At 38.3% G+C, this 26,854-nt stretch overlaps 4 protein-coding genes and 1 long non-coding RNA gene across 7 annotated transcripts; 3 read left to right on the top strand and 2 right to left on the bottom strand.

Annotated features, from left to right (window-relative positions):
* The first annotated feature begins 48 nt into the window (after positions 1-48).
* On the top strand, positions 49-1,490 carry LOC105686258 (proteasome subunit alpha type-3). Its single transcript, XM_012400913.4, has 4 exons — positions 49-209; positions 301-383; positions 470-861; positions 1,070-1,490. The coding sequence occupies exons 1-4, from the start codon at positions 189-191 to the stop codon at positions 1,336-1,338; spliced, it is 765 nt and encodes a 254-aa protein (XP_012256336.1). The 5' UTR covers positions 49-188; the 3' UTR covers positions 1,339-1,490.
* Positions 1,390-19,097, bottom strand: LOC110117021. Of its 2 annotated transcripts, none has more exons than XR_007279915.1 (11): positions 18,644-19,097; positions 18,347-18,501; positions 17,841-18,041; positions 16,973-17,122; positions 15,954-16,861; positions 14,996-15,072; positions 13,309-14,888; positions 11,410-11,533; positions 11,047-11,330; positions 7,247-7,519; positions 1,390-2,635 (listed from the first exon to the last, which is right to left on the bottom strand). It is a non-coding gene; the product is annotated as an uncharacterized LOC110117021 (long non-coding RNA). The 2 variants fall into 2 exon arrangements; XR_007279914.1 differs by having other exon boundaries at positions 13,309-15,072; positions 15,146-16,861; positions 18,644-18,872; positions 18,949-19,097.
* Positions 2,311-11,053, top strand: LOC105686139 (rhodopsin-like). Its single transcript, XM_048659748.1, has 7 exons — positions 2,311-2,429; positions 4,874-5,481; positions 5,795-5,889; positions 6,895-7,005; positions 7,234-7,493; positions 7,677-7,792; positions 8,741-11,053. The coding sequence occupies exons 2-7, from the start codon at positions 5,266-5,268 to the stop codon at positions 8,969-8,971; spliced, it is 1,029 nt and encodes a 342-aa protein (XP_048515705.1). The 5' UTR covers positions 2,311-2,429; positions 4,874-5,265; the 3' UTR covers positions 8,972-11,053.
* On the top strand, positions 14,537-21,618 carry LOC105686272 (UDP-glycosyltransferase UGT5). The gene is made up of 7 exons (XM_012400927.3): positions 14,537-14,803; positions 15,934-16,200; positions 16,691-16,889; positions 18,335-18,511; positions 19,093-19,410; positions 19,633-19,861; positions 19,957-21,618. Exons 1-7 carry the CDS (start codon positions 14,537-14,539, stop codon positions 20,123-20,125), a joined length of 1,626 nt encoding a protein of 541 aa, XP_012256350.2. The 3' UTR covers positions 20,126-21,618.
* Positions 21,619-21,962: 344 nt separating this feature from the next.
* LOC105686702 (sensory neuron membrane protein 1) lies at positions 21,963-26,537 on the bottom strand. Of its 2 annotated transcripts, none has more exons than XM_020852630.3 (8): positions 26,413-26,537; positions 24,517-24,674; positions 24,200-24,399; positions 23,857-24,059; positions 23,516-23,771; positions 23,222-23,433; positions 22,935-23,161; positions 21,963-22,871 (listed from the first exon to the last, which is right to left on the bottom strand). In XM_020852630.3, the coding sequence occupies exons 2-8, from the start codon at positions 24,645-24,647 to the stop codon at positions 22,637-22,639; spliced, it is 1,464 nt and encodes a 487-aa protein (XP_020708289.1). In that variant the 5' UTR covers positions 24,648-24,674; positions 26,413-26,537; the 3' UTR covers positions 21,963-22,636. The 2 variants fall into 2 exon arrangements, with proteins under 2 accessions (XP_020708289.1, XP_012257194.1); XM_012401771.4 differs by lacking the exon at positions 26,413-26,537 and adding an exon at positions 26,175-26,397.
* Positions 26,538-26,854: the final 317 nt, after the last annotated feature.

Raw genomic sequence — 26,854 nt, 5'->3', positions numbered from 1 at the left:
TTTAAAAAAGTTCGCAGAGTGCGTGAGCTTTCGGTTCTCTGGATGGTTTTTTCACTCCTCCGCGACTGTTAGCTCATTCTGACAAACGAGTAAAGTTTGATTTTTGCCTATTCACGCCGTATAGCGTGTAAATAAATCGCTTATTTTCTGTGTTAGAATAATTAATTTTTCAAGAAAATCAACTCATTATGAGTTCCATAGGAACAGGGGTACGTAAATCAGTTCTAATACTCGAAATGATTCTGGTCAATTCGTTACATTGTATCAAAGAACTTTAATTATCTTAACCTCGATTCACAGTACGATCTTTCGGCATCGCAATTCTCCCCCGATGGCAGAGTTTTTCAAGTGGAATACGCTCAAAAGGCTGTGGAAAATAGCGGGTACGGGACGTTTTCATCATCCAAAAAACCGCTAGGTTTTAATCTCCTCCAAACCTTAAGTGTCAACATCGATGAATTTTTTTCAGAACCGTCATAGGCCTCAGAGGAAAAGACGGCGTTGTATTCGCTGTTGAAAAATTAGTCACTTCAAAACTGTACGAGCCTGGTGCGAACAAGCGCTTATTCAACATAGATAATCACGTTGGTATGGCAGTTTCTGGACTGTCGTCCGATGCTCGTCAAATTGCAGAAACAGCACGCACAGAAGCAGCCAGTTATCGTGCCCAGTACGGACTAGGAATACCTTTAAAATATTTGAACGATCGTGTGTCCATGTACATGCACGCGTACACGTTATACTCATCCGTACGACCTTACGGATGCTCAGTCATTCTCGGAGCTTACGAAGCTGACGGACCAGCTATGTATATGATCGATCCTTCAGGTGTTTCCTACGGCTACTACGGCTGTGCTATCGGTAAGCATGTGTTACGTTTAAATTGACGCAACAGGTGAATGAATATTGTAATAAACTAGAAGTAACAATGAACAGCGGTCTACGAACAATATTTGCTTTCTCTTTATTGAGATTGAATTTTTTTCTACGACTTGTTTTTCTCCTTGAAGAACGTGTTAACTGGTTAACGCGACGAACGATATTTTTTATCGCATTAATTTGTCTACAGGCAAAGCCAAACAGTCGGCGAAAACAGAAATCGAGAAACTAAAACTCTCGGAGATGACCTGCAAAGACCTGATCAGAGAAGCGGCTAGGATAATTTACTTATTGCACGACGAACTGAAGGACAAACAATTTGAATTGGAAATGAGCTGGGTCGGCAGTCACACGAACGGTAGACACGAACGAGTACCATTTGACATAAAGACCGAAGCTGAGACAAAGGCCCGACAAGCAATGGACGAAGATTCGGACAGCGATACCGAAGACATGTAAAGTGCTGACTGAATCCGCGATGATAACAACAACAACAACGGAATAAAAAAATAAATTATAAGAAGAAAATATAATTGATAATGTCAATAATTCGTAAGTTGCTATTCCGAAGCATGTATCGACGCTCGAAAATACATTCTTTGTTTATAAAAGTCAACAAATTTATTTACTCCAAACTAATAGGTATTGAGAAATATTGACCAGTTGGCCAAGACCTTCCTTGAAAAAAAGTGTTCGCGAAATTGGCGCCTAAAATTGGCTCAAGGTGTTTGTCGCAAGAAATCAGAAAGCGCAGCTGCCACTCCGCGGGCCGTCTCGCAGATATGAAGCAGCGCTAATTTCCTTCTAGGGTATCGGGTCATGCAGGTTGATTGCATCGTACGAATAGTTAATCGATTTGTCTATAGTGAATGTTGCAAGATCCTGGAACCGGTATACACCTATTACCTGTAAAATTTATCGCAAGATGTTTGAATATAAATCGCCATAAAATTTTCACATTTTTTACGCGTGCCTGAAAATACATTTCACGCATTAGCGGTATAATGAGTCGTTCCTTTTTTACACCCGTCTATTTCTTTTTCTACCTTTTCTTTCTTTTTTTTTTATCTCAATTTAAGAAAACAAGACGCGATGATATGTGTTCTATGTTACGCTTTTATGTATTATAATTTTATGCTCGCTCAGGCTACTTAAGCTGTATAAGTGTTACGTCATAATTCAAACGTGATCTCGCATGGTGATATGTATTAAAAGTGCGTGAAATGCGTGCGGGTTAAAATACACAAATCTTTTACCCCATAAAAATTTAACGACCCGCAATAACGAGGAACGCTTCTACAGATTATCTTGCTCTGATTTAATGGGAACAAAATTGTCAACATAGTGTGTACGCGATCGTATATCCTCCGCTATGATTGTCTTGCAAATGTAATATTAGGATGTACATTCATAATATAATAAAGCAATATGGCGTCAAGATTTCACTTTTACCGGAACAGAAAGAGGTATCCACACTAGCTGACGACCGAAGCTGTTCGAATCAACTCTCTCCCTTTCTTTCCATGGACCGTCACTTACCGGACTTTCAGGTTTCTAAATGTTTATCTTATTACGTTATTATACGCGACCGAATGCGTATTATTATATAACGTTCAATTGCGTACGTCGAAGAAGAAGATCGTTCACATATATCTTGAATTCTTTTTTCCTTCCACGAGTTCTTTTCCCAGTATCCCAGGTATTATACTTATCTTCCAGATTCTCCCTTCGCGGAAAAAGACGTCAAAGTTTTGATCTGGAAAAGAAAGAGTTTCCTCTACGTCTTTATCACATCCCGCACTATCCTAATTGCACAAATAATGACAATAATATAATTACTCGATACAAACCTTCCCCCGTTAAGGGGGGGGGGGGGGGGGGGGGGGGGGCGGTAATACCTTGGACCTACAATATTACGCGAAAAATTCAAATTAAGATGCACATTATAATGCTCGTTAATCCGAAGGGTAAATTTTTTTTTTGTATTCGTACGTGCGTATAGATATTTTTTAATCCTTTTGACAAGCGATTTCTAACCGCCGGGGTACGGTATAGGTTTTATAATTCATCGCGAGGAGGGTTGATGAAAAATTATTAAAATCTCTACAAGATGGCAGCGGACCGACGAGGACACGGAGCGCGCGATTTTCTTTTGAAATATATCGCCATTTGTTTCGCGGAGTTATACGAACGTATTATCTACCCCCGTGCATACAATACATACATACATATGTATAGAAACGCCACACAAATTACCTATACACAGGATTTGAAAAACTTTATACCGGTATAATAAGGGAAGATTTTGCGCAGATGCGAAGATATATATTTTTAAAGGGGGATGAGAAATTGCGTGTGGCGGGGTTGAAATTCTCTATATAAAGGATGTTATTCAAACTCACTTCAGTTTACATCGCGTGTTCCGACTCCTCGATTCATTTGACATTTATAGTTTATCGATAATAACGAATGAAGTAAAGAAAAAAAAAACAAAAAAACGCAAACGAAAAAAACAGAACGAATCAAAATTGTTCCACGTAAAAACGTAACCCACGAAAAAAAAATAAGACAAAATTTTAAACGCACGAAAAACTGTGATTTTCGAACATGTAAAAATTGGAAGGGAAAGTTTTGTTTTTTTCAAACTTATGTACACAAGAAAATATTATTCGAATCGATCGTAAATATATGTTTCGGTTTCGCTTCATCGAATACATGAGTTAAATGGAAATTTTCAACGATTAGAAGAAGAAGAAGAAGAAGAAGAAGAAGAAAAAACCAGTAACAATAACATCAATTCGAAATTCAAATAATACAATAACAATAGGTATATAACCAACTTTGTACCGTGTATATAGCCTTCCAGTAAATATCTACACGTGATGTAATTTCCTGACGGAAAATATTCTGTCGATTGAACGGAAATTTTCTCTATACCCAGTCAGAATATAATGTAAATATAATAGATAAATTTGGAAATTGAGAGGGAAGCGTAACCTAAGTACATGTAATTATACGTGTGTGTGTGTGTGTACACGATTAGTTTGTGGAGGTGAAAAAAAAAAATTTCGATTCTTTTCTATTTTCTATTCCTTTTTAATTTTCATCATATTTTGCCCGAACGAAACATAACCCGCGCGCGTTTCCCTTGGGAAATTTTATACCTAACTTGTACCGCGATACGAGTAGAAAATAAAGGAGTAAATAAAGAAGAGGAATGTATAGGTAACGTAAGAAACGATCGAATATATATAGAATATAATGAGGAAAAATCATTTTTATACCCGATTGTCATGCTTGGAACGCGTATAAACGTTTTATATGTTTACTCTTTCGCCGCATGACATATGTATACGCTTACATATGGTAATTACGGTATATACGTTTATCGGTAATTGAGAATTTCATTTTCAAAAAAAAACGTGGGGTACACACACGCGAACGATATACTAGCTATCGTGCGTATATCGCACGTGCGTAATAAGGTATAATATAGAAGAAATGGAAATTCAATTGAAAATTTAGAAAATAATTTCGAAAAAAATTGCGATTCGAATAAAATGAGAAACTACCCGAATCTGCGCTGCTGTAAAAATGTACAAATCCGACAAAATGAGTGAACTGCAAATTTGAGGGATGACATTGAAATCGAAATAAAATGGTTGAGAGTGAAAACTAAAAAAAAAAGATCAAAATCGTTGGAAAAAATGACGAGTAAACTTTTCATCATTTTGTACACCGGGGTTTCGATCGATCAATGAAAATTAATATGAATTATGAAATTAATTGATCGATCAATTTAAATGAAAATAATTAATAATCGACTATGATAATTATACGCGCGTACATCGAAACGCCGTCGAATATTGTATGCCCCGTATACCTATAATACGTACTTGTTTAGGTACAGGTATTTCGGAGTTCGGTATACAGCTGGAGAGATGTAAGGCTTAATTGGGGGGTAAATTTGGTTAATTAATTTTGCACCGTTAAGGTTCTTCTTCCCCCGCGCGACGGAGATGTAGCACGGAGGCCGGGTGGAGAGAAATATTTTCGCCGAAGAATATATCGCGATACGAAAGACTCGGATTTTGGTGCCGCGTACGCGTGTGACGTACGTTCGAACTGGACCGGGTGATAAAAATGAACCGTGAGACGAGAACTGAAGCAAAGAAGGAACTGCCGAACGAGCGAATCGAAAAAGAACAATCGGGGATCGCGAAGATGTGTCGTCTGCCGCGGGACGACGACCCTTGCCCGCGAAAATAGTAGAATTTATTTCGCGAGTGCAGCGCGATTCCGCAGTGAGGACGATCCACCGACGACGAGAACAACGACAACTAGGTACCGCAACGAAATCGTAAGAATTGACAATAATCGGTTATCATGTCGTCCGCTACCGTCCTATCGAATATAACAAACGTGATAACGATGGAAAACGATATGCATCTCGTGAGTAGATCCGTTTCTTTAGCAACAGCCGGCGCGCTGACGGCAATTGCAGTTGTTGGGTTTTTTTTAAATTTAACAGTTATTTTCGTTATACTAAGAGATACCCAGACGCTCTTGACACCGGTAAACGTCGTTCTCCTCAACCTGGTGGTGAGTAATTATTAATTCCTCAATTCTTCTCTTCTCCGTTACTCTTTTCATTTTACCATGTTGAAAAAAGAAAAAAAAAACTAAATTTCAACTCTCGACGAACGTTATTAAGCGCAGTTTTTCTTTCTTTCTTTCTTACAAAATACTGCAGTTACACATAATGACAATTCCGGACGACGTGATCGTCTGACAATGAGATGTAGCAATGAGGGAAGAAAAGAAAGAATTTATCTTTCCCTTCCTTCCTTCCTTCCCGAAAAGTCGCCGTTCTTCCTTCTTCGCCTCATTTCTTTTTTTAATGCTTTTATTTTAGATCGGTGATTTCTGCGTATCGATAATCGGTACACCGTTTGCCATCGTGTCGTCGATATTCGGAAAATGGTACTGGGAACACGCGGGTTGTCTTTGGTAAATTTTTCACCCTTGTCCACATTGTTATGATTATTATCGTATACGTATGATATAATTATCATTTCAATTTATACTACGACAACAATTAATCATCGAACTGCGTTCGACGTTGTACGATGTATCATTTGGAAAATCTTATCGTAAAAGATCGCATAATGATATACATACGATAACAATAATAATAACAACAATATGATACACATACGAATATATATATATGTACACGTACATACATATGTAATGTAATGTATGTGTGCAACGATCGTACAATGAAAATCGTCGTTTCAACGCAACGTCAGAGTATCTTTTTTTTTGCTTTCTTAATTTTTTTTCTCTCGCTATTTTCGTTCATTAATTTTCGGTTTCTCACCACTTTTTCCTTTCATTCATTGTTAGATATCCTCGATTGTATTGAAAATAAAAAAATAACGGAAACGAAATGAGATAAAGCGAAAACTTTGAATCGTGTGAAAATATCTGTAAACATCGAATGGTCAAAATAAGAATGTTAACAACATACAACATACAAATTAATAAAAAAATTAATTGAAGAAATTAAGGATATGTTGAATTTGACATTTTTTTATCTTCTTCTCATGTCCCGGAATGGAAATCTGTTGTTTTTCTTCAACGCGGTGTACACTGTATACATACAACATCTGGTGATGTATTATACGATACATACGCTCGCGATGTAGACAGCATATCGTACAATATACATAATTATATTTCGTGCGGTGAATAATGATTCGTTAAATTTAGGACCTATACGAGTTGTTGTCGTAATCGTTATTGTCATTCCCATTGTTATTATATAAATTATCATTGTTGTGTTATGATTATTTATCGGTGCGACGAAATTTATTCATTCATTATTTCAACTCGTATACTTTGATTCGTTGAAACGTGGCGATTTTTATCTACCGAATGAAAATGTACGTGTGTATCGTATGGTATTGCGTGTGAACAGTATACGTTACACTGTAAATTATGGAAATTTAGGTACGCTTGGTTTATGTCAACTTTTGGATTGGCTAGTATCGGAAATCTGACGGTTTTAGCTATAGAAAGATGGCTGCTCATCACAAGACCGATGAAAGCTTTCACTATAAGGTAAATGTTGTCTATTCATCCGTGTTTGTATATGTATGTATACGTACGTTTGTTTACTTTGTGTGTATCGTACAAACGAACAACAACGGACGTTGATTCCGCTCGTGTTTTCTGTTTTTTTTTTTTTTTTCTCTTTCCATCGAGATATTTGATCGAGGCAAAAATTTGGAAACTTTAATTCCTCAAGTTCCGGTCTTCTTGTTTCTCCTGTTTTCTCCTCTTCTTTAGGCAAGCCTGTTACCTGGTCTCCGGCGTTTGGATCTATTCATTGTCACTGACGATCCCACCGCTCTTCGGATGGGGAAGCTACGGACCGGAAGCCGGCGATTTGTTCTGCAGCGTTTCTTGGGAAGTTCACGATCCGGAAATAGGAAGCGATAGCTACATCGCGTTTCTATTTATATTCGGTCTCTTGGTACCCGTTACTCTGATAACCTCCAGTTACTTGGGCATCGTCACGACCTTGAAGAAGGTCAGAAAAAGAGTCGGTACGTCGATTGAGAATAAGCTCGATCTGAGGAGAGAAAAAAAGCATCGTAAACGTCGTCTGCAATGATTCTACAATAATTGTTCTTTATTTTTGACCTTGGAATCGTTTTTTCGTTCCTTCGTTTCTAAGCGTGTCGGAAAAAAAAGGGGGGCGCAAATTTTTCAGTTGCTACATTTTTCAGGTTCCAGAGGAAGACACGAAGCTCAGGTAACGAAAATGGTGGCGATCATGATAACGGCGTTTCTGGTCGCTTGGACACCATATTCCGTATTCGCTTTATCCGCACAGTATTTCAAGGTGAGTTCTAAAGATCCGTTGAAATTTGATAATCATTTGGATAATGATGTAGATCAGGGAAACTGATAATGTACGTACGTTACTGCACGGGTATATACGTTCAACTACTGTGCACAATAACATTCGATACACCCCTTAATTCAGTTATCATATTTATGGAAATGTTCTTTTCAAACGAAAAATAAATAGATAAATATAAGAAAAGAGAAGAAAGAAAATCCAAACGTACGCTGTATACGGTTACCGCGTATATTGCACTAATTGTATGCAATATTTGATATTATTTAAAAATCTAAAATTTATTCTTCGAAAATGAATATATGTATAATAGTTACTGCATTATACCATATATATGTATAAACAACGTTTCTCGCAATATAATTTATATCCTTCATTAGCGCAATGAAAATTGCGATAAATGTTACAAACTGCAGCAGCATCGCGCATATTTTATATACCGGGTGCGTTGACATTTGCAATTTTTTTTCCCTCGTTCTTTTTATACCTATTCGTTATTTTTTTTTTTTTCTCTCCTCTCTCTCTCAATTCAAACGTACGAACCGTGAGCCAAATCGGTCGCGTCGTATACGCGTTTTTATAAGCAAAACTTTTTAAGGCCACACGTGTTCTTCTCCTTGTTTATTGCTCACGTTGTACGAACAGCTGCATTATACGCGGTCAATTAATTATCGTTAAATTTGCAATAAACAATTTCATTGCGACGCGTACGCCTGCATGATCGGTTTTTCGATACGCCGCGTTCGTTTCGTTGTTGCGAAATATGCGCGCTGCTCTTTCCATTTTTTCTTTCGTCAAACACGTTCGTATCGGTAATTTTTGTAAAATCGGGTAAACATTCGTCGAACGATAATCGTTGTTTCGGCCCTTTTCGTTTCTCTCTCTCTCTCGCTCTCTCTCTCCACCTACCTAATTTTGTTCAATTTTCAGGTAACGCCTACGCCGATGTTGGCGATTTTACCGTCACTTTGGGCAAAATCATCGATATGTTACAATCCTGTGATATACGCCGGTATGAACACCCAGTTTCGCGGTTCGATTAAAAAATTTTTAGGGCTACCTGGAACCACCGTGTCAAGATCAGCCGGAAGTCAACACACGGCGGTAAGCGCCGCCACCAACAGGGCGGTTATTCACCCGGTACAAATACTGAAAAAATAAATAAAATAAATGAATAAATAAATAAATAAATATCTCAAAGTACGTATACGTATACACAAATACAAAAATCAAACGCGCGCCGTTCTGTGTAACGCGGCAAAGATCGAGCTTAATATATAATAACAATAACAGTACAACGATAACGACGACGACGACAACAACAACAACAACAACTATAACGCGACAATGGATAACATTGTATGTATAATACGGCCGCGCGTTTTGGGACCAAAAATGGCGAGAATTACGAATAAGACGCGATCGTTAAAATTGCTTAATATTATATACGTATACCTTTTACAATGGGGGGTATTCGGTGAACGCATTTATTCGTTACGAGTATACATACGTATGTATATGACCACGGTAAACACACACGACGTATACACATAACCATAGCTATATACCTGCATACCTTACATACCTTGTATACCGATATAGGTACGTACATACATATATCCATGTAATTATCGATATTATATATTGATATTCGTAACACACGTCATTATATCAAATGCCATCAAGTTAATTTCAATCACGACCGCCTATGCGCAAAGAGGAAAGTGAAACTGCAGGGTATAACAATATATATTTATAAATACACACGTGTGTAACTACACACGTGTATACGCTATATTTTTATCATTACGACCGTGTATCGGGTACTGTTCTTATTATTATTATTCAATTTATTTCAAGAATATATATATATATATATATATAGTATATTTAATTACTCTATACATATGTACATGAATGTACATGATATTATATAGCGATAGTCAAGTATATATATATACACACCATGTACCATAACTATATAGATACCCAATGTATATGTATAATGTCAACAAAAAAAAAACAAAAAAAAAAAAAAAATAGAAAAGAACCAAAATAAGAGTAACATAAGATCTCAATAAAATAAATAAATGAATAAATGAATCGATTGATTGATTGATTGAAAAAAAAAACGTCTCGTCTATCGTTTTGCGACGATTGATTTGCAACAATCGTTGTACGATTCGATCAGAGCGAAGAAAAGAGTCGAATGATTGATGTTGCGTTCTAATGACATCGATCTACGGGAAAAATTCGACGTTATGATAAGTAAATAACTCGGACCTTTTGAATGTACAAGGCCATTATCGCAGACTTTGAGTTTCGAATCGATTGACTTTTCGGCGATCTAATGAAAAAATAATAACAACAGTTCGATCGACGTTATCAAATCCGGTGAGTGTATAACCAGATGCAGCAGCGGCGGCGGCAGCGGTAGCAGCAGCAGCAGCAGCAGCAGCTGATCGGTTTTAAAAAAATCGGCCGCGGGCGAAACTTTCTAAAAATTTGACGAAATTGTTTCAGTAGGTCCATATAATTTACGAGAAGTCCACGCGTTTGAGCTTCATATGCGCGATATGCACGTTGGTATACATAATATACAAATGTATATGTATATATACACGTCGTATACATGTCCCATAAACATGCGGCGTTGTGTGCATGTGAATGTTTGGAAATCATTCTTGCGAATATAACATTATATATCGCCAAGGTCGAATTTTTGCAGTCCGCTATTTTTTTTTTTCTTGCTTTAAGGTTTATATGCTAATCGCTACACATCAGGTGCAGGTCACGTCCACATCATGCGTGAATCAACTCACCGTATATACATATATATATATATGTATATGTATATATATATATTTGTTCGAATTCGCACCTGCGGTATACATTTTATATATTCGCGATAAGATGGACGTCCTATGGAAAAATTAGAGATGGACGAAAGTGAGAGAGAGAGAGAGATAGAGAGAAACGAAGACGAAGAAACTTCAGAGATGCAGGTGCGATATAGGAATGCAAAATTTCGTAACGTCCGGTTCCGATCGAATTTATTCGTTTGTTTTCGGATTTGCTTCTTTTTTTTTTTGGGGGGGGGGGGGTTTCTTTTCAACGAATTAATTTCGCCGCTTCTTATCGGACGCAAAAGCGCGAGGTTAATCGCGGACACATAACGTTGCACATGTAGTTGCACCAGGGATGACTTACGCCTAAGTTTACATCACAGCTTTTACCTGCAACGGTTGATGGTGCATGCGGCTGCAGAGTGACACAGTTTACGATCTCCGAGTGGCAATGCAAAGCAAAAGTTAAGCGAAACAGTTCAGGCGCGATTTTCCTCGTTACGTCACACGATCGCCGCTCTTTCTTCTTCTTAGCTTTCCTTTTTTATCCTTACTTCCATTTTTATTATTTTCTTCTTCTTCTTCGTCTTAGTCTTCGTCTTCTTCTTTTTCTTCTTCTGGCGATGCTGCAGTTGACGTTTGAAATGCACCTGGTTTAACTCGTTTTTAATTCTCTGAAATTTTCATCGGTTGTATACCTCCTCGCACATTCGTATACGCTGTACATATCGAGGTATGTACATAGGTATTTACCTGCGTATATACGCCGCGCACTCGCTACGTTATCGCGTTACTATTTACGGTGTTATTTTATCACACGGGAGATCAGATCACCCCAGATGCTGTACGGAGGACCTTGGCACCCAATTCCAAATATCTGAAATGGATATAAACGGATAATTCGGATCAACTTTTCATCCTTTCGACGGTACGTTAAGTTTGTGAAAAACTAGACATCCTTTCTTTTTGGCCAATCAAATGTAGAAAGAAAACATACATTCAGATTTGATTACCATTGTTGTAAAATTATAATAGTTCACCAAACGAAACGGCAAAGTTCGGCATTTCAGTTCTAATAATGACAAACGTATAGCGAAACGAATCTCGACGTATGTATATAAATACGTATGTATAATGTGGTCATTACGAGTATGTACCTCATATACATATACATAGGTATATCGGAAAGAGTGATCTTTTGTAAAGTTTGCTGAACAAATTAACGGTGTCTCGCGGTGACCGGTTACATTTAATATTTTCATTCCTAACTTTTTATTCGTTTGTCTTCCTACGATTTTTTTTTTCTTTCTTTGCCCAAAATTAGGCACGTCAAAATATACATTCCTACGTACGAACGTCCGACGAAAAAGTTTTGCGAAAAAGAGAGAAAAGAAAAAATAAGTAAAAAAATGAAGAGAAAGAATTATTATCGTGACATTTATGCATTATCATTTTTATGTAATATCAATACGTGTACGTGGTATGTACCGGTCTGGCGCACGTCGAACCTGGTTTATATGTAACTATACCTATAAACTATGTACGTCATTCTTATTTAATATCTTCATTACATAAGTATGTATACACGCGTATACTATACGTATGTATGTATACCTGTATCGAAATAAGAAATGAGGAAAATTGAACGCGGAGGCGGGAGAAAAAAAAAGAAAATAAATGAAATGCAGAAACAAATGAATGAAGAAATAGAACCAAGATGGCGACTTGAAACATATATTTGAAATCTGGAGTAACGCGTTTTTCTTCTGCACAACTAATTCGCGCGCAGGTTTATATTCGTATATATACATACATACGTATATACACACGAACGTTTACCGGTTTCGTTTTATTTCACCTAATTTCGTTTTATTCTCTTTTCGTCTACAGCTGCATTTTACCTGCGTAATTATACCGTACGTTGCGTTCTATGTAATATTTAATCACGCGAACAACAAAAATAGACGGTTAAATATATGTGAGCGAATGAATGTAAATGAATAGGGCAAAAAAAAACAAAAAAAAACACCATGCAACGTGCCCGCATTTCAGATCGGTACATGGGTATAGGTACATCAGGTATCGGTACATGTGTACATACCTGCGTCTATACCTATGTACTTATAGCTGCGGATATGCAGCAATCTAAGTTATGATTCTAATAATCGACAAATTATATACACGCGCACACGTACGATAAACAATGTGTCGCAATTTTAACAAATTATTTTTGAAATTTTCACCTATTTTTTGACTACTTTTTTTCCCCACATTTCCTTCCCACGCACGCGGAGGCGTGCTACTAGATCCGCTGTGAGATGACGTGTAAAAAGAGTGAGAGAATGAAAAAAAAACAAAAAAAAAAACGAAGAAAACAATTCGTTCGATCGCGGAGCGAATCGATCCGTCTCTTGCGGCGATCAGATTTCGGTTCGCCTAATTTCATTTCTTCGAAGTTGCGTTACAATGTTGTCGTCGTCGTTGTTCCTCGTTGTGCAGCGGGTTATACATACATACACGTATGTATACATACTTCGAAAACGGCGTACGATTATTAACCTATACACTTGTGCCATCCGCTTGTATCCGTACGGCACAGGTTATTGCGAGGAACCAGGGACCGCCGAGTAGTCAACCAACCGGGGTACCCACCATCAGAAAGAGGAACCTCCACTACTACTTCCAACAGGGGGTGGGGTTAACTCTCTCTTGGACTAAACTGATAATGAAACTGCTGGCCAGTCACACTTTCACGCTCGCCGCGATTTGAACATTTTACCTTATATATCGTTATATACCGAAAGAAACGGATGTGTTGACTCTGTTATACCTGTACACCTGTGGAATATATTCCGGTGTTTCTGCAAAAAACCAAATTAATGATAAAATTTGTCAATCGTACAATAATATAACGTCGTCGTCGTCGTTGCGACTGAATTTAACCGAACAAACGAACGAATGAATTTCAAAAAGAAACTATAGCTGTGAACAATAAAGTTAAAGAAAAAAAAAATAATAATAATTAAAAAACTAACGCCCCCCCATCGATAGCGATTAAGGAATTTCAAGTTTCTTTCTTCTTCTTCTTCCATTTCTTCTCCAATGAAGATATTGGAATAAATCAAATAAGTAAAATAAAATTCTATTTCGTGTACGTGGACATTTGTTTTTTTTTTAGTTTTTTTAGTTTTTTTCAATTTTGTACTTCGACTAAAAAATGACAATCTGTTTTCACTCAACGACACATTTTACAATAACGAATATAGGGCGGCTGCGGCCGTCTGAAGTGCAGCTGCGGAACAGTTTTTGATTACACTTTATTTACTGTTTCCATTCGAAAGAAATAATAAAAAAAAAAACAAAAAACAAAAAACCATTAACAATAACGATCGTAAAAAGTAATGAGAAACGAAGATATGAATAATTAAGCAAAAAAAAAATCGCGTGTACACGGCGATGAAAATGAGATAAAAAGTGTCGTCCCACCGTGTATATACATGTATAATGTGCTAATAATAATATATCCGTTGATCTGCACCGGAAGAAGAAGGATTTAAAATTCAAGAGATTTATGTAAAAAAACGTGTTTCCAACAGCGGTAATGGACGAAATCGGGTGGTTTTAGAGAGAAGAAAAGCAGAGGCAAAAAAACAGGATAGAATAATAATAAAGAGAGAAAGAAAAAAAAAATAAAGAAAAAAAAAGCAACCAAACCAAATTAGCCGAAATAGAGAAAACGGGCGAAGAAAATATCCACGCACACACGTACCGAGGAGTGTGCGTACGATACACGTATGATCCGCGCACGAGTTTTTTTTACTCATAAAAACTTTATGACGTTGAATTTTGTGAATTTGATATCGAAAGGCGTACGTTTTCAATGATAATAACAACAAGAACGACGACGATGGCAACGCACGAAATAATCTGCCTCTTACTGACCTGTCAATTATTTTTTTCAACCGAGTCGGCGGCCGGTTACAACGTGCTGCTGGCCACGATGGGTGGTACGAAATCGCACACGGTACCATTCGTTGCCCTCGGTAGCATACTCAAGGTCAGAGGTCACAACGTAACACTTTTCAGCGCGTTCGCAGGACCCGCGGCCAACAACGCTCTGACGGAATTCGTACCGCCGCTTTTGGAGGTGAGAACCGTCCGCTATTCCTTCTTTATCCGGTCACTCCTCTTCCTCTTCCTATTCCACGTTCTCTGGCTTTTGTGACGTCGATCTGACAAAATGTTGAGAGCAGATTAATGACGCGATTTTTACGACGAAAAAATATCAGCGCGCGAGCCTTCGAGATTATGTAATTTGCTTCAGAATTTCAACTCTCACCGGCCCCGCGTCGTCGTCGCAACGCTCCAGTTCCTCCACTTCTCGGAATAACCATACGTAAATGTATCCCGATCTTTCTGAAATTGGAAGAAAAAGAAGAAATTCGAATAAATAAAAGTAAAAAAAAAAAAAAAACAACACGTCACATACTCTCCGCTGTACGAATTATAGTACATACAGTCCTCTCTCTCTCTCTGTGTGTGTGTGTGCGCGTGTTTGTGAAATACAAAGTAACAAAAAAATTGTGTTCTTTCCTTTCTTCGATTTTTCTTCTCGTTCGATTCGCGCGTGACGAATTATTTCATCAACCGGATGTAATTGCACGGCAATTTTTTCGTTGCTCTTCTTCCTTATCTAGTTTCATTTTTTTTTTTTCTCTCTCTTCTCGAGTTTAAATTTACCGTTCTCCCATTATTCGATTTTTGGTCTAGTTTATTTTAGTTTAGTTTTTTTTTTTTTGTCTCGTCTTCCGTCGACTCCCGAGTACAAAAGTCAACGAACTTACGGCGTCGAGCTGGAACCGATTAATTAATTGTTACACACGGAGATCGTCGATGGACATGCGGCACAACGTCGGCGTTGCCGCAAAAATCACGCGTGCACGTCTAGTCGTTTCAAACATTTATACATATTTATCGTATACCGTCGACGAACCGAACTGGTCGCGCGCCACACGGTTGCAAAACGTGTACGTATTTGAGAAATGAAATAAAAAAAAAAAATAAAAAAAAAAAAGAGCGCAATATTCTTTCGGAACGTGGCGCGCCGCGTACTTATAATCGAACTATTAGATTCATTTCACACGTACGTGGCGTCGTCGAGGTGCCCATTTTTATTTTTCACTCGTTCGTTTCGTTCCTTTTATTTATTTATTTATTTATTTATTTATTTATTTATTTATTTTTCCTCAATCCCACCACGTCCGACTCCGACGAAAGGCGTACGTTGGAAATTATACCTCGGAATGGGATCTGGTAGGATCGAGATTCAGGAACGAACTACCCCTGTCGCCGTGGGACGCCATGAGGTACGGATGGGAGTCCTGCGAGGCGTTGCTGAAGGACAAGAGCTCGATCGCGGCGCTGAGAAGACCGAACGGGAACCGAGGATCCCGATGGGATGTGGCCGTCCTGGACGGTGCATATCCGGAGTGTTTGCTGGCCATACTGCACAAAGAGAATATACCCACAATAATGCTGAACACTGTGAGAACATTGAAAATTATCATCCGCGGAGCCATTCGAATGTCGTACCGTCAAAAGAAAATGCCGCATTCGAGTCCGCCGCTTTATTTATTCATTTACTTTCATTTTTCATCAGCGTATAAATACGGTATACGTATGTATATACGAATATATGCGAGTAAAAAAAGTCCGGTCCGCAGCTGTTAGCGGAATTGAAAAAATCTTCATTTTTTTTCATCAAACGAAAGAAACGGAATTTTGCCTGTTTTTTTTTTTTTGTTGTTGTCGTTCGAGTTTCCTTCCATTGCGAGACATCTGGAAAAAATATTTAAAAAAGGAAGGTCGGACTTTTCGGCATGATCTTTTTGACAACCGGTTCTTCGAATGGCATATAGTTACATTCTGAGGTGTACGCGCGATTTTTTTACCTTTTGCGAATGAATTTTGAAGGAAAGGTTTTTTTATTTTTCTCTATTTCAAAATAAATAAACTGAAACGACGAACGCCGCAGGTAGCGCTTTACACCGGATCGATAAATCGCCAGGGTAGTCCATCGCCTTGGTCGATAACTCCGTATTTTGGAAAGGCGCTTACACAAGACATGAATTTCGTTCGAAGAATCATAAACGTCGCTTGCCTAATGACCCTTGAAGTTATGCATTGGATCATGATCACCGGATACCTACAACCGATTTTACACAAACAATTAGGTACGATTATGAATAACTATATATTAAATTAAGTCGTACAGTACATAGATTTACGAATACTAATTACACTCGGATTTACATACATATACATGTATACATGTATATACCATTCCAGCTGTCATAATGTTATTGGTTGCACGTTCTTCGATTAGTTCTCACAAATTTTCGTTTTATATTGTATCGTCCAGATTTTCTTCGTCAACGCCGCGCAAAAGCCGCCATTTTGTTTTCTTCTAAAAAAAAATATCATTCAATTAACAATGTGCGATATAATTTTCATCGTAAAAAAAACGTCGTCACTGTGAAAATGATCGGTCGATCAACTTATATTGGGAGAAAGGTGAGAAAGAAAGAAAGAAGAAATAAAACTAACTATAATAAACGATAGATCTTTGATTCCCATCACGACATATTATGATATTATCATATATCAGGTATAGTTAATTGATTAGGAAGTTTCTGGATGTTTTTTTTTTTCTCTCTTTTCTCATCTTCACCGTGACACGCGTAAAAGTGTAATCCGGTTATTTTCCAGTAAATTGGGTGTTTTGTGGATCTAAGCACACGTCACGATCAATCGATATTTTAATGGTGAAAAAAATACTATACAGTTTTGAAAGGAGAGGAAACATTTCCAATTTTTCTAACAAATACGATTGTGCCACGTGATGACGGAAGTGCGATATAGAAATTAACTTACGCGGTCGTTACCGAGCTTAGAGAAAAAAAAAAATAAATAATAATATTCCGTGACATATAAAAACCATATTGAAAGAGAATATACATGTACATATAATACAACTTGATGTGTGCGACGCGTGAAGTTTTTCCTTTTTTTTTTTCTGTTTTTTTTTTTTCTTTTTCTTCGTTTTTTACACCAAAGTTTTTTACCGTATACATTGTAAACAGATACTATAGATGTAACTTGTATACTGTATACGGAGAACGTACCTAATCATTCGTCTATACGTTTGTACAGGAGGGTACACATGGCCGAAGAGATTTTTTTCGTCGTTTCTTTTCCTTTTTTTCACCTTCAATATTGTATTTATACTTGTACTTGGGCGTTTCCACAGCATGCGAACGGTACAGATGATATTCATATTATTCCAATGGCAAAATAAGAATGAAAGAATCTCTCGGTTTGCCGCACTGCAAAATCAAACGTCGCGTTATTTATGCAATGATAATGACAATAATTAGTATATATATTGTAATCTTAATTTACATAACCGTGTATTTGACATGCACCGTGTATACACACATATACGTATAATTCGTCTGTACGCGTATACCTTTGTAATTATCGACGCCCACGAAGGCGGATGCGAACAAAATAACATCGATATATTCTAACAATATAATATTCTTAACCATTAATTCGTTGTTTCGATCGTTGTTCGATTTCATTGATGAATTTTTATTGATTTTCATCGATATTTTAGGAGAAGACGTACCGGATGTCAGAGACCTGATAGCCGAAGTGCCATTGACGTTCCAAAACAGCCATTACACCGTAGCGGACGCGGTTCCGCACCTTCCGAACGTGGTGAACGTAGCGTGTTTGCATTGCAGAAGACCTACCCACCTGAGCACGGAACTCGAATCGTTCCTGAGAAGAGGTAATTGAATCAATGCGGACGTAATAAGGCGCGAAAAAAAGATCAACGAACGAATAAGCGGTTTTTTTTTTTTTCTTTTTTTTTTTCTGTTTACTCAGCAAACGACGCGTGAAAATTAGAATTCTGCATTACCTGCGGGGGTCGATTTTTCTGTCTCGGTTGTCGATTGTTTATTGTTGAGGTGCGCGCAAAATGGCGTCTTCTTCCCGTTACTTTTTTTCATAATTTAACCCGAACGAGAGTCCTCGGAGGATGTACATACATATTTCCTTCGCGTGGGGTCATCTCGTTGGCAGGCGTGACGCCATGACGGTGAGGTTTGAATTTCCTCAAGTAATTCGATACTCACCTATAATAGAATCTGGTAAAAGGCATCGGGCCAGTTCACGTCGTAGAAACCTTAACGGGGTTCATAAAACTAACGAGCGCTCACCCACCTCGATTTCGAGGGCGTTCGTTCCCCGTTTTCTTTCTGCCTTCGATCCGCGCCTCCATTTTGAAAATCGGAGACCCGCGGGTAGTGGAAGTTTGCGAGCGCGCGAACTTCGTCACCCTCGTCAGACGCGTCGAAAAATTTCCAGGTTTCATCTTCGTGTCGATGGGATCGTCGGTGAGGGCGGCGGGCATGCCGGACGCGCTTCGCGAAATTTTTATCGCCGCATTCTCCACGCTACCCTACAACGTCGTTTGGAAATGGGAGGGAATCAAGATAGAGAATTTGCCGCCGAACGTCAGAATCGCCGCCTGGTGGCCGCAGCAGGAACTGCTGGGTCACAAAAATTTAAAAGGATTCGTCTCCCACGGCGGTCTCCTCTCCCTCCACGAGGCGGCTTTTCACGGGGCGCCCACTCTGGTTCTTCCCGTATTCTGCGATCACGACGGAAACGCCGCTCAAGCTGGTCAGTACAACCCCTCCGTTATTATTTCCTAGCAATTTTGCGAAATTCGGGCGACCACGAGCCTCTGAAATTCGCTCCATTTTCCTTTCTCCTCCTTCCGGTATGCCGGTAGGTATGACGATACCGCGCGAACTTTCTTCGGTTCCTTTCATTCCTATCCTTCGTATATTTAATCATTTTCAATCGCTCTAATATTCTTCCCGCCCATTTTGTTTCCCAAAGAGAAACACGGCTACGCACTCCTCATGGACTTGGCGAGCATATCGGCTACGGCGTTGCGCGAGGGTATCCTGAAAATCGCATCGCCGAAGAACAATCCTTACAGAAAGGCCGCCCAACGAACGAGCATGCTCCTGAGGGACCTACCGATAAGCCCGCAGGATCTGGCGACCTGGTGGATCGAACACGTGGCCAAGTATTCGGGCGCCGAACACGTGAAAAGTAGCAGTCGGTGAGCGCTGACGTGATTTCTCGTATATATTTTTCAAAACCTGCGGACGCCGCTCGTCATCTTCCTCCTTTTGTTTCGCTTCTTTTTTTTTTCAGACACATGACAACGATCCGTTACTACTCCGTAGACGTCGGTTTATTTTACCTGTGTTTTATCGCTCTGTTGATGTACACCATGAGAAAATTCACCATAAGATTGGTCGTGGCCAAGGGATCGCCTTCGTCGGTCGACTCGACGAAATTAACGAGGACTAAAATCGACTGAATATTAAATATACGTACGTACGTATATTTTACGCAAGAAAAAGTGATAAACGTAGAGATATACGCTGTAAATATACAATTTGTATTCGCGTTTATTTCGAACGCGTGGGGGGGGGGGGGAGGGGGGGACTGCGCTATCCGAACCCCCGCCATTATTTTAAATTTACAATTATAGTCGAAAACTATTTATTAGATAGGATCGTTATTATACCGTGCCGCAAATCCCCGTCTAATTAACTTAAAAGAAATATAATTAGAAGAAGAAGAAAAAAAAAAAAAAAAAAAAAAAATATAGGAAAAAGCTGCAGAACGCCGCGACGATATATGAACGATGATTGCGATTATTATCGATGATATAAACGTCACGTGAGGATCAGGAAGTGAATCTAACGCGTACTGTATGAGGTGCGTGTAACAATGGTGTTCCGAATTTCACCGTTATTTCAAAAAAATAGGAGAAATTTATTTTTTTATTTATCGGACACAACGAGCTTCGGATACCCACGTATATCCATATATCACATATGTACCATCTGTATGTACACCTGTACACAATTCTTTAGCGCTATTATCTACAGAACAGTCACATTACACCGCATACTATGGATATACATGAGAAGCGTCGCGCTTTCTAACGCGAGCTCTGCGTTATAACGGCAATAAAATTGTAAATCGGAATGTGCTGTATACGCATGTGTACATTACACACGTCTATGTGGTATTTATAGCCGCCAATGCTATGTGAATAAAATACAGCGATTTTCGTTCGTATAGCGTACATATACCTGTGTAGTTATATATAATGTAATAAGTACACGTGATTATATACATATATGAGGAAGTTACGCCGCAAGAAGAGACACACAAAGTTATATATTCATGGTTATCGGGTGTACCTACTTGTACACCTACTTATCCGGTATATACCATAATATTATACTACATATTGTAGATCTGACTTCTACGTGCGTCGTTATAAATTAGAAATTTATATTCGATCAATGCTATTCACTTATAGCATTGTTTATGCGGTACAACTTCAACCCATATCTACGTCCAGCTATGTATCAATTACATATGTATACTGTGTAATACCATATAATCGGAATTTCGATATTAATAATCGAAAGTTCATCTTCAAAGGTATTGTATGTCCACATCTGGCCTGAAAAATTATCAGGTTATATACATACGGATACGGATTGTGTCGAAAAAATAGAAATAGACAACGATCCAAATCTTCCAAATTATGTTCGTATGTAAGGTAATATATGCCTAGTTTTAAACTTCAAATATTACAGTTCTTTCTCGATGCGATGCGTGGAAAAAAAAACCAACAAACAAATCTATCTGTAATTGAAAAGAAAGAAAAATGTTCTATTTTATATAAGCGATAATCTCAAACAGCTCAACGACGCAGCAATAATTATTGTATAATTGTCGTGTATTTTATCATTCTATGTATAGTAGTATAATGTAGAGAGTCAGGAAATATTTATTTTCAAACACAAGTGCAGCGGAATCGTTGAAAAGGATTGAAGAAATTCAACGACACGTTTACATTGTGTACATAATATGCAATTTTTTAAAAGTATTTCTCTTCTTTTTTTTTATTGTCGATGAAAAACAGTGATCACTGTACACTGTAATATCTATTTTTATTTTTAGATCGATCGATTAATCAACTGGAAATTTATCATACATATTTATTTATACGTATACATATGTATATACGTACATAATTAATTTCTAATGTGCAATATATTGTATACGAAAATTTCTAATGACAATTTATAAATGAATATTTCGAATATTGTATAGAAATAAGTAGAAGAAAATTGTTGCAACTGTTCGTGTATTAGGTACATAGGTATGTATTATAGTATATATATGCGTGAACTGCGGTATGGCGAGAGACGATTAGAAAACCAATTTTTCCATTAAAATATCGAGAGAAATTATCGTTACACTGTACTACATTGTATGTATATACTAAAATATATTCGTAGTAACGATAAATATTAGCAAAAGAAAATAGAGAAAAAATAAACAAACAAACTCATAACATTAATTTTTATATATATATATATATATATATAATTATATGAATAAAGAAATAAAAATATTTATATGTAACATATAATATATATAACTTTATATATCACGACGTGTAATTATACATTTCATTAAACTCATCTAAATATATTTTATATCCTGTTAATTATTTACAAAGAAAAACAAAAAAAAAAGTAAGAAATAAAAAATAAATAATTTTTAACCAGAGCTCGCGTGGGACGATTTATGTAACATGATATTTCATATGCATTGCACGTATACATGTTCATTCGTTGTATATACATTGATTATATGTATACACATACGTAAAATGTAATAAGGCGAGCGTTACCGAGAATTTCGATTTTTCTTTAAAAACTCAAATTTTTCCGTATTATTCCATTCTTTTCTCCAAGTTTATTGTTACTTATAATACATGCATATCTTAGTTTAATGTTTAAAAACTTCCGTCAAGGGTCGCGGGTACCGCGGCCGCCTGCAGGGTGGATATATTCGGCGGCCATTTTTTTTCGTCGCCATTTTTACCCGCGCTGATCGTCGTCCGAATCGTTCCACCGGCCGGTATCGGCGTCACCTCCAACTTGTCCGTGAGCTGACGACGTTTGTACTCCAAAAATCCAGCCGCGCTTCCCAAACCGAGGCCCAGAAAAACCATCGTCCATTTGACGCACCTGCGGAAATTTTTTATGGTAACAGACGCCGAGCTGCGGCAGGTAAATTCGTCATATACTCACGTCACGATGGTGATCAATTTGAACGCGCCTTTCAACTTCTTTATTATGTCGTCGCCCAGCTCCACTCCCTCCTCGACCCAAAATAGGGGCAGAAGAGCGTTCGGAAAGTTCTTCATCAACTTGAACTTCTCGATCGGCATAATGAACATGTTGAACTGAAGACGTTTCCTAGCGATCAGGGGGGTCCCGGTCATCGGTTCGAAATCTATGGAAATTTCGTGGTCCTCCTGCGGAAACGAGACGAGGTAGAGATTTCATCGGCACTCGCAGGCGCGCGGAGAACTAACCTTGACCGGATGTAAACCGGAAACGGTTTCCAGGTACGAAGGATCCGCCAGGTAAAAATGGGGCAGAGTGGCGACCACCGGGGTTCCCACGCATTTGTAAAGATCCATCGCGCCTTTTTTCAGGCATGTCTCAGGCGTCGGGCAGAAACATTTCTCTTCCGGAACGGAACTCTGGTCACCGAAATCGGCGGAGTAGCGGTTCGTGCGGATTCCTGCGGGGCCGAAAAAAAGGTTAGCAAAGATTCGCGCTCTCCTGTTTCACGTTTTTCGGTCTCGAGGCTCGACCGAAGCTACCTTGCACTTCGGTAGGATGCTGGAACCTGGCGCTCAAGCTCCTGCAAATATCGCTCGAGAAGGATACGACGTCCTCGTCCTGGTAGAGGAACGGGTGGAATATCGTTGAGTCGGTACCGTTGAAAGCGTTGCACTCGTCGCCAGCCCATATCGTTAAGGCGGACTCGTTCTTCCATTCCAAAACCCGTCCGACGTCCTTGGGATTCTTGTACCCCCTGTAGACCCGCATTTTTTCGGCGCTGATCGTCCCGTTTTTCTGTATCAAGAAAAGAAAGGTGAGTCTCGAGTATTCGGCTACAGATTTCAGAACGTTCTTCTTTCGACCAGTTGAATCGACTCACGTGTCCGAAGATGGAGAACTTGTACTTGTCGTCCCCCAGGGGGACCAGATCTTTACCCTGGGCTTTGAGCAGCGCGCAGACAGCCGATCCGGCGAAATCTTTCACCGAACAATCGACCGGCAAACCGTCGAACATTATCTCCTTGGCGGTCGCCCTGACGAAGACGGAACTCGGTTTTTTGTATATGCTGTCGACAGCCTTGGCTGAAATAATCGATCGGTTGTTTTTTTGTGATATTTATTTGAGTGCTGTTCGTTATTTATTTATTTATTTTTTTTTCTTTCTTTCTTTTTTAGGGCCTGAAGGGAGGTGAGGGAAATTGGTGGTTCGATTTCGTTTTTACCAGCCACCCCGACCATAGTTGGTTTTTCGCTGACGGTAATCATCATCATTCCGAGAATGGCGAGATGAGGAAAGACCAATTCTTCGTCACCGGTGAGTCCGTTACTCCTCGAGGCATTGAAGTGCCAAGTTATCCTCTGATTGTATTCGACGGTGTCGTCCTCATCCCTGTCGACCAGATTGACCTTCTCCTTCCACTCGCTGGTTGACCGAGGAACCGAAAAACGAACGAGGGTTTTCGTTTGGTTTAATCGTAAGTTTGAAAAATCGACGAATATCGAATATCTGCCGTAACGACGGAGGTCGATTTGAACTCACTCGTAAAAATATGGACCGATTTCCTCGACTATAGGTTTCTCCCCGTTCGCTATATCCGCCGGATTCGTCACGTTGAAGAGATAAATCTTGAACTCCAAAGGGAACGGAAGTTTCGACCACATGTCGCGCATCTCCACACCACTTTTCAACGCTATCGCCTTCGTTTGAACAAAATAGAAGAAAAAAAAGTAAGCAAAACGCGAGCGATTATTTATTATTTCTCTACTCAATATTCGAATTGTATTTTCGTTCTTATAAACTAGAAAAAATTTACATCACCCGGAAGTCTGAAGAACGAAGGGAGAAACGTTGAGGGAAAGAAAATCAATGGTCGTCAATAATGAACCTGCAGAATCTGATTGACTCATTTCTTTTTTTTCTCTCTCTCTCTCTTTCTTTCAATTCTTCTCTCATTCGCTTAATTGCATATCACTGCAGGTTGCAATTTATGCAATTGACACAAGTTGTACGGAAATTCGTCGTGTGAATGTAAATAATCAATTAATTCCGTTCAACTTGGAGATATACGATATAATCTTAATTACGACAGGGTTCTGATAGCCGCGCGTGCCACACGATCGATTTCGCAATATCTTTTCAAATAATTATAATTTTGAAAGAGCGAATTGAAAAAAAAAAAACTAATTAATTTCAATGACTCGACAACGATTTTAATACAGGTACACACGTACCGTTTAATAAACGATTGAAAAAAAGAACGAAAAATAATGGAACAAACAAAAAAAATAAATAAACCAGAGAAAATGATTTATGCGTTGACCTTGCGAATGGCGATATATACATACACACATGCATCTCGTGTGAATATTTCCAAGTGGTGGATAAATAATTTTTCATTTTTCATCGTTTTTTTGTTTTTTTTTTTTGTTTTTTTTTTGAGCCACAACGTATCGTGCATCAAACCGATTTCGCGGAGGGTATCATTAAACCGTTTACCGTAGCAAGCTATTAATTATATTATAAAATGTACAATTATTACATCCGTAAGATGGAAATATAAAGACCAGTTGTTAACTCGTATGCGTATACGTTTCCACTCGCTAATATACCGCAAAGTTCAAGGATCAGTAAAGAAATATGTATCATTTCGAGAAAACGGTCGAGATATCGAGAGAAAAAGACGAAGAAGTCGAAGTGGAAAATTGAAGAACAAAAAGAAACGGAAAAAAAAGAAATCAATGAAACGTTCAATTATAAAACTGATATTCAATTATATGCGCGAATAATAACGTTTGCACGGTATTTTTTTTTTTTCTCTCTCTCCTCTTCTCGTTTCTCGCCCTCACCCGGATTTATTTATTTTTTTCTATTTCCCTCACTCGAAAGAAAAAAAATTAATTTCAAAAAATATTCGACATTTACGAAAATTGAATTCTGAATTTCTGAAAAAGGAGATCCTTATCTCCCGTTACGGTAGAGGATAAATTCGATTTCGATGTGCGAAAAAAAAGAGTATCAACTTTTCTACATTCCATCTGTTCCATTTTTTTTTTTCTTTTGTTTAGAAAAAACCAAAAAATATTTTCAAAAATCACATCAAGCCGGACGAGATACGTGAAACGTTTAATCGAATTATATAGTATAGCGCAGCCTGGGTTGCAGTTATACGCCGAATTTCCCCGAATCGTAAAACTCACCCCATTGATCTGAGATTTCAATAATTTTGGGAAAGCTAGCCATCCGATGATAATTCCCAAAAAGCACAAAACTCCCCCACCGATTCCAAGTTTTTTCGGCAACTCCATGTTTCGCTACTGTGTCTTATAAATATATATATATAATTTGTGATTTCGGCGTGACGAAATATACGAAAATTGATCACATAATATTGTACACGTGTTTACTATATACTATGACATGACGAACCGTCGTTACCGAGGTATGTTCGTTAAATGTTTGTCACGACGATCCTCTTCTACCGCCGATGTTCTCTGCGGCGTTTCGTGTAATAGCGAATTATCTACGTACCGTACGTACATGGGTGCTCGGAAATGCAGGTGTAGTACACAGGTACGACCCGTACATACGTACACGAATATGTGCGAATATAAGGTATACATACATGTATATGCGATGCACTTAAACTGCATACACACACGGACACACGGAGTACACGTTGCATGATAAATTAGCGCATCGTGTAACGCAGGCGTCATATGAAAGAGAGAAGAAAAAAAAAAAAAAAAACAAAAAAAATAAAAATACATTTTCCGTATCCTCCGTACGGGAATTACATCGTCATCCGTCCTTTAGATTTTTATACCCGCGATTCACACCAACGAAACTAACGAGAAATAGCGATCGAGAGAAAAAACAA

This window comes from Athalia rosae, chromosome 8 (assembly GCF_917208135.1).
Source record: "Athalia rosae chromosome 8, iyAthRosa1.1, whole genome shotgun sequence".
Lineage (NCBI taxonomy): Eukaryota > Metazoa > Arthropoda > Insecta > Hymenoptera > Athaliidae > Athalia > Athalia rosae.
This window is presented reverse-complemented; position numbering and strand designations above follow the sequence as displayed.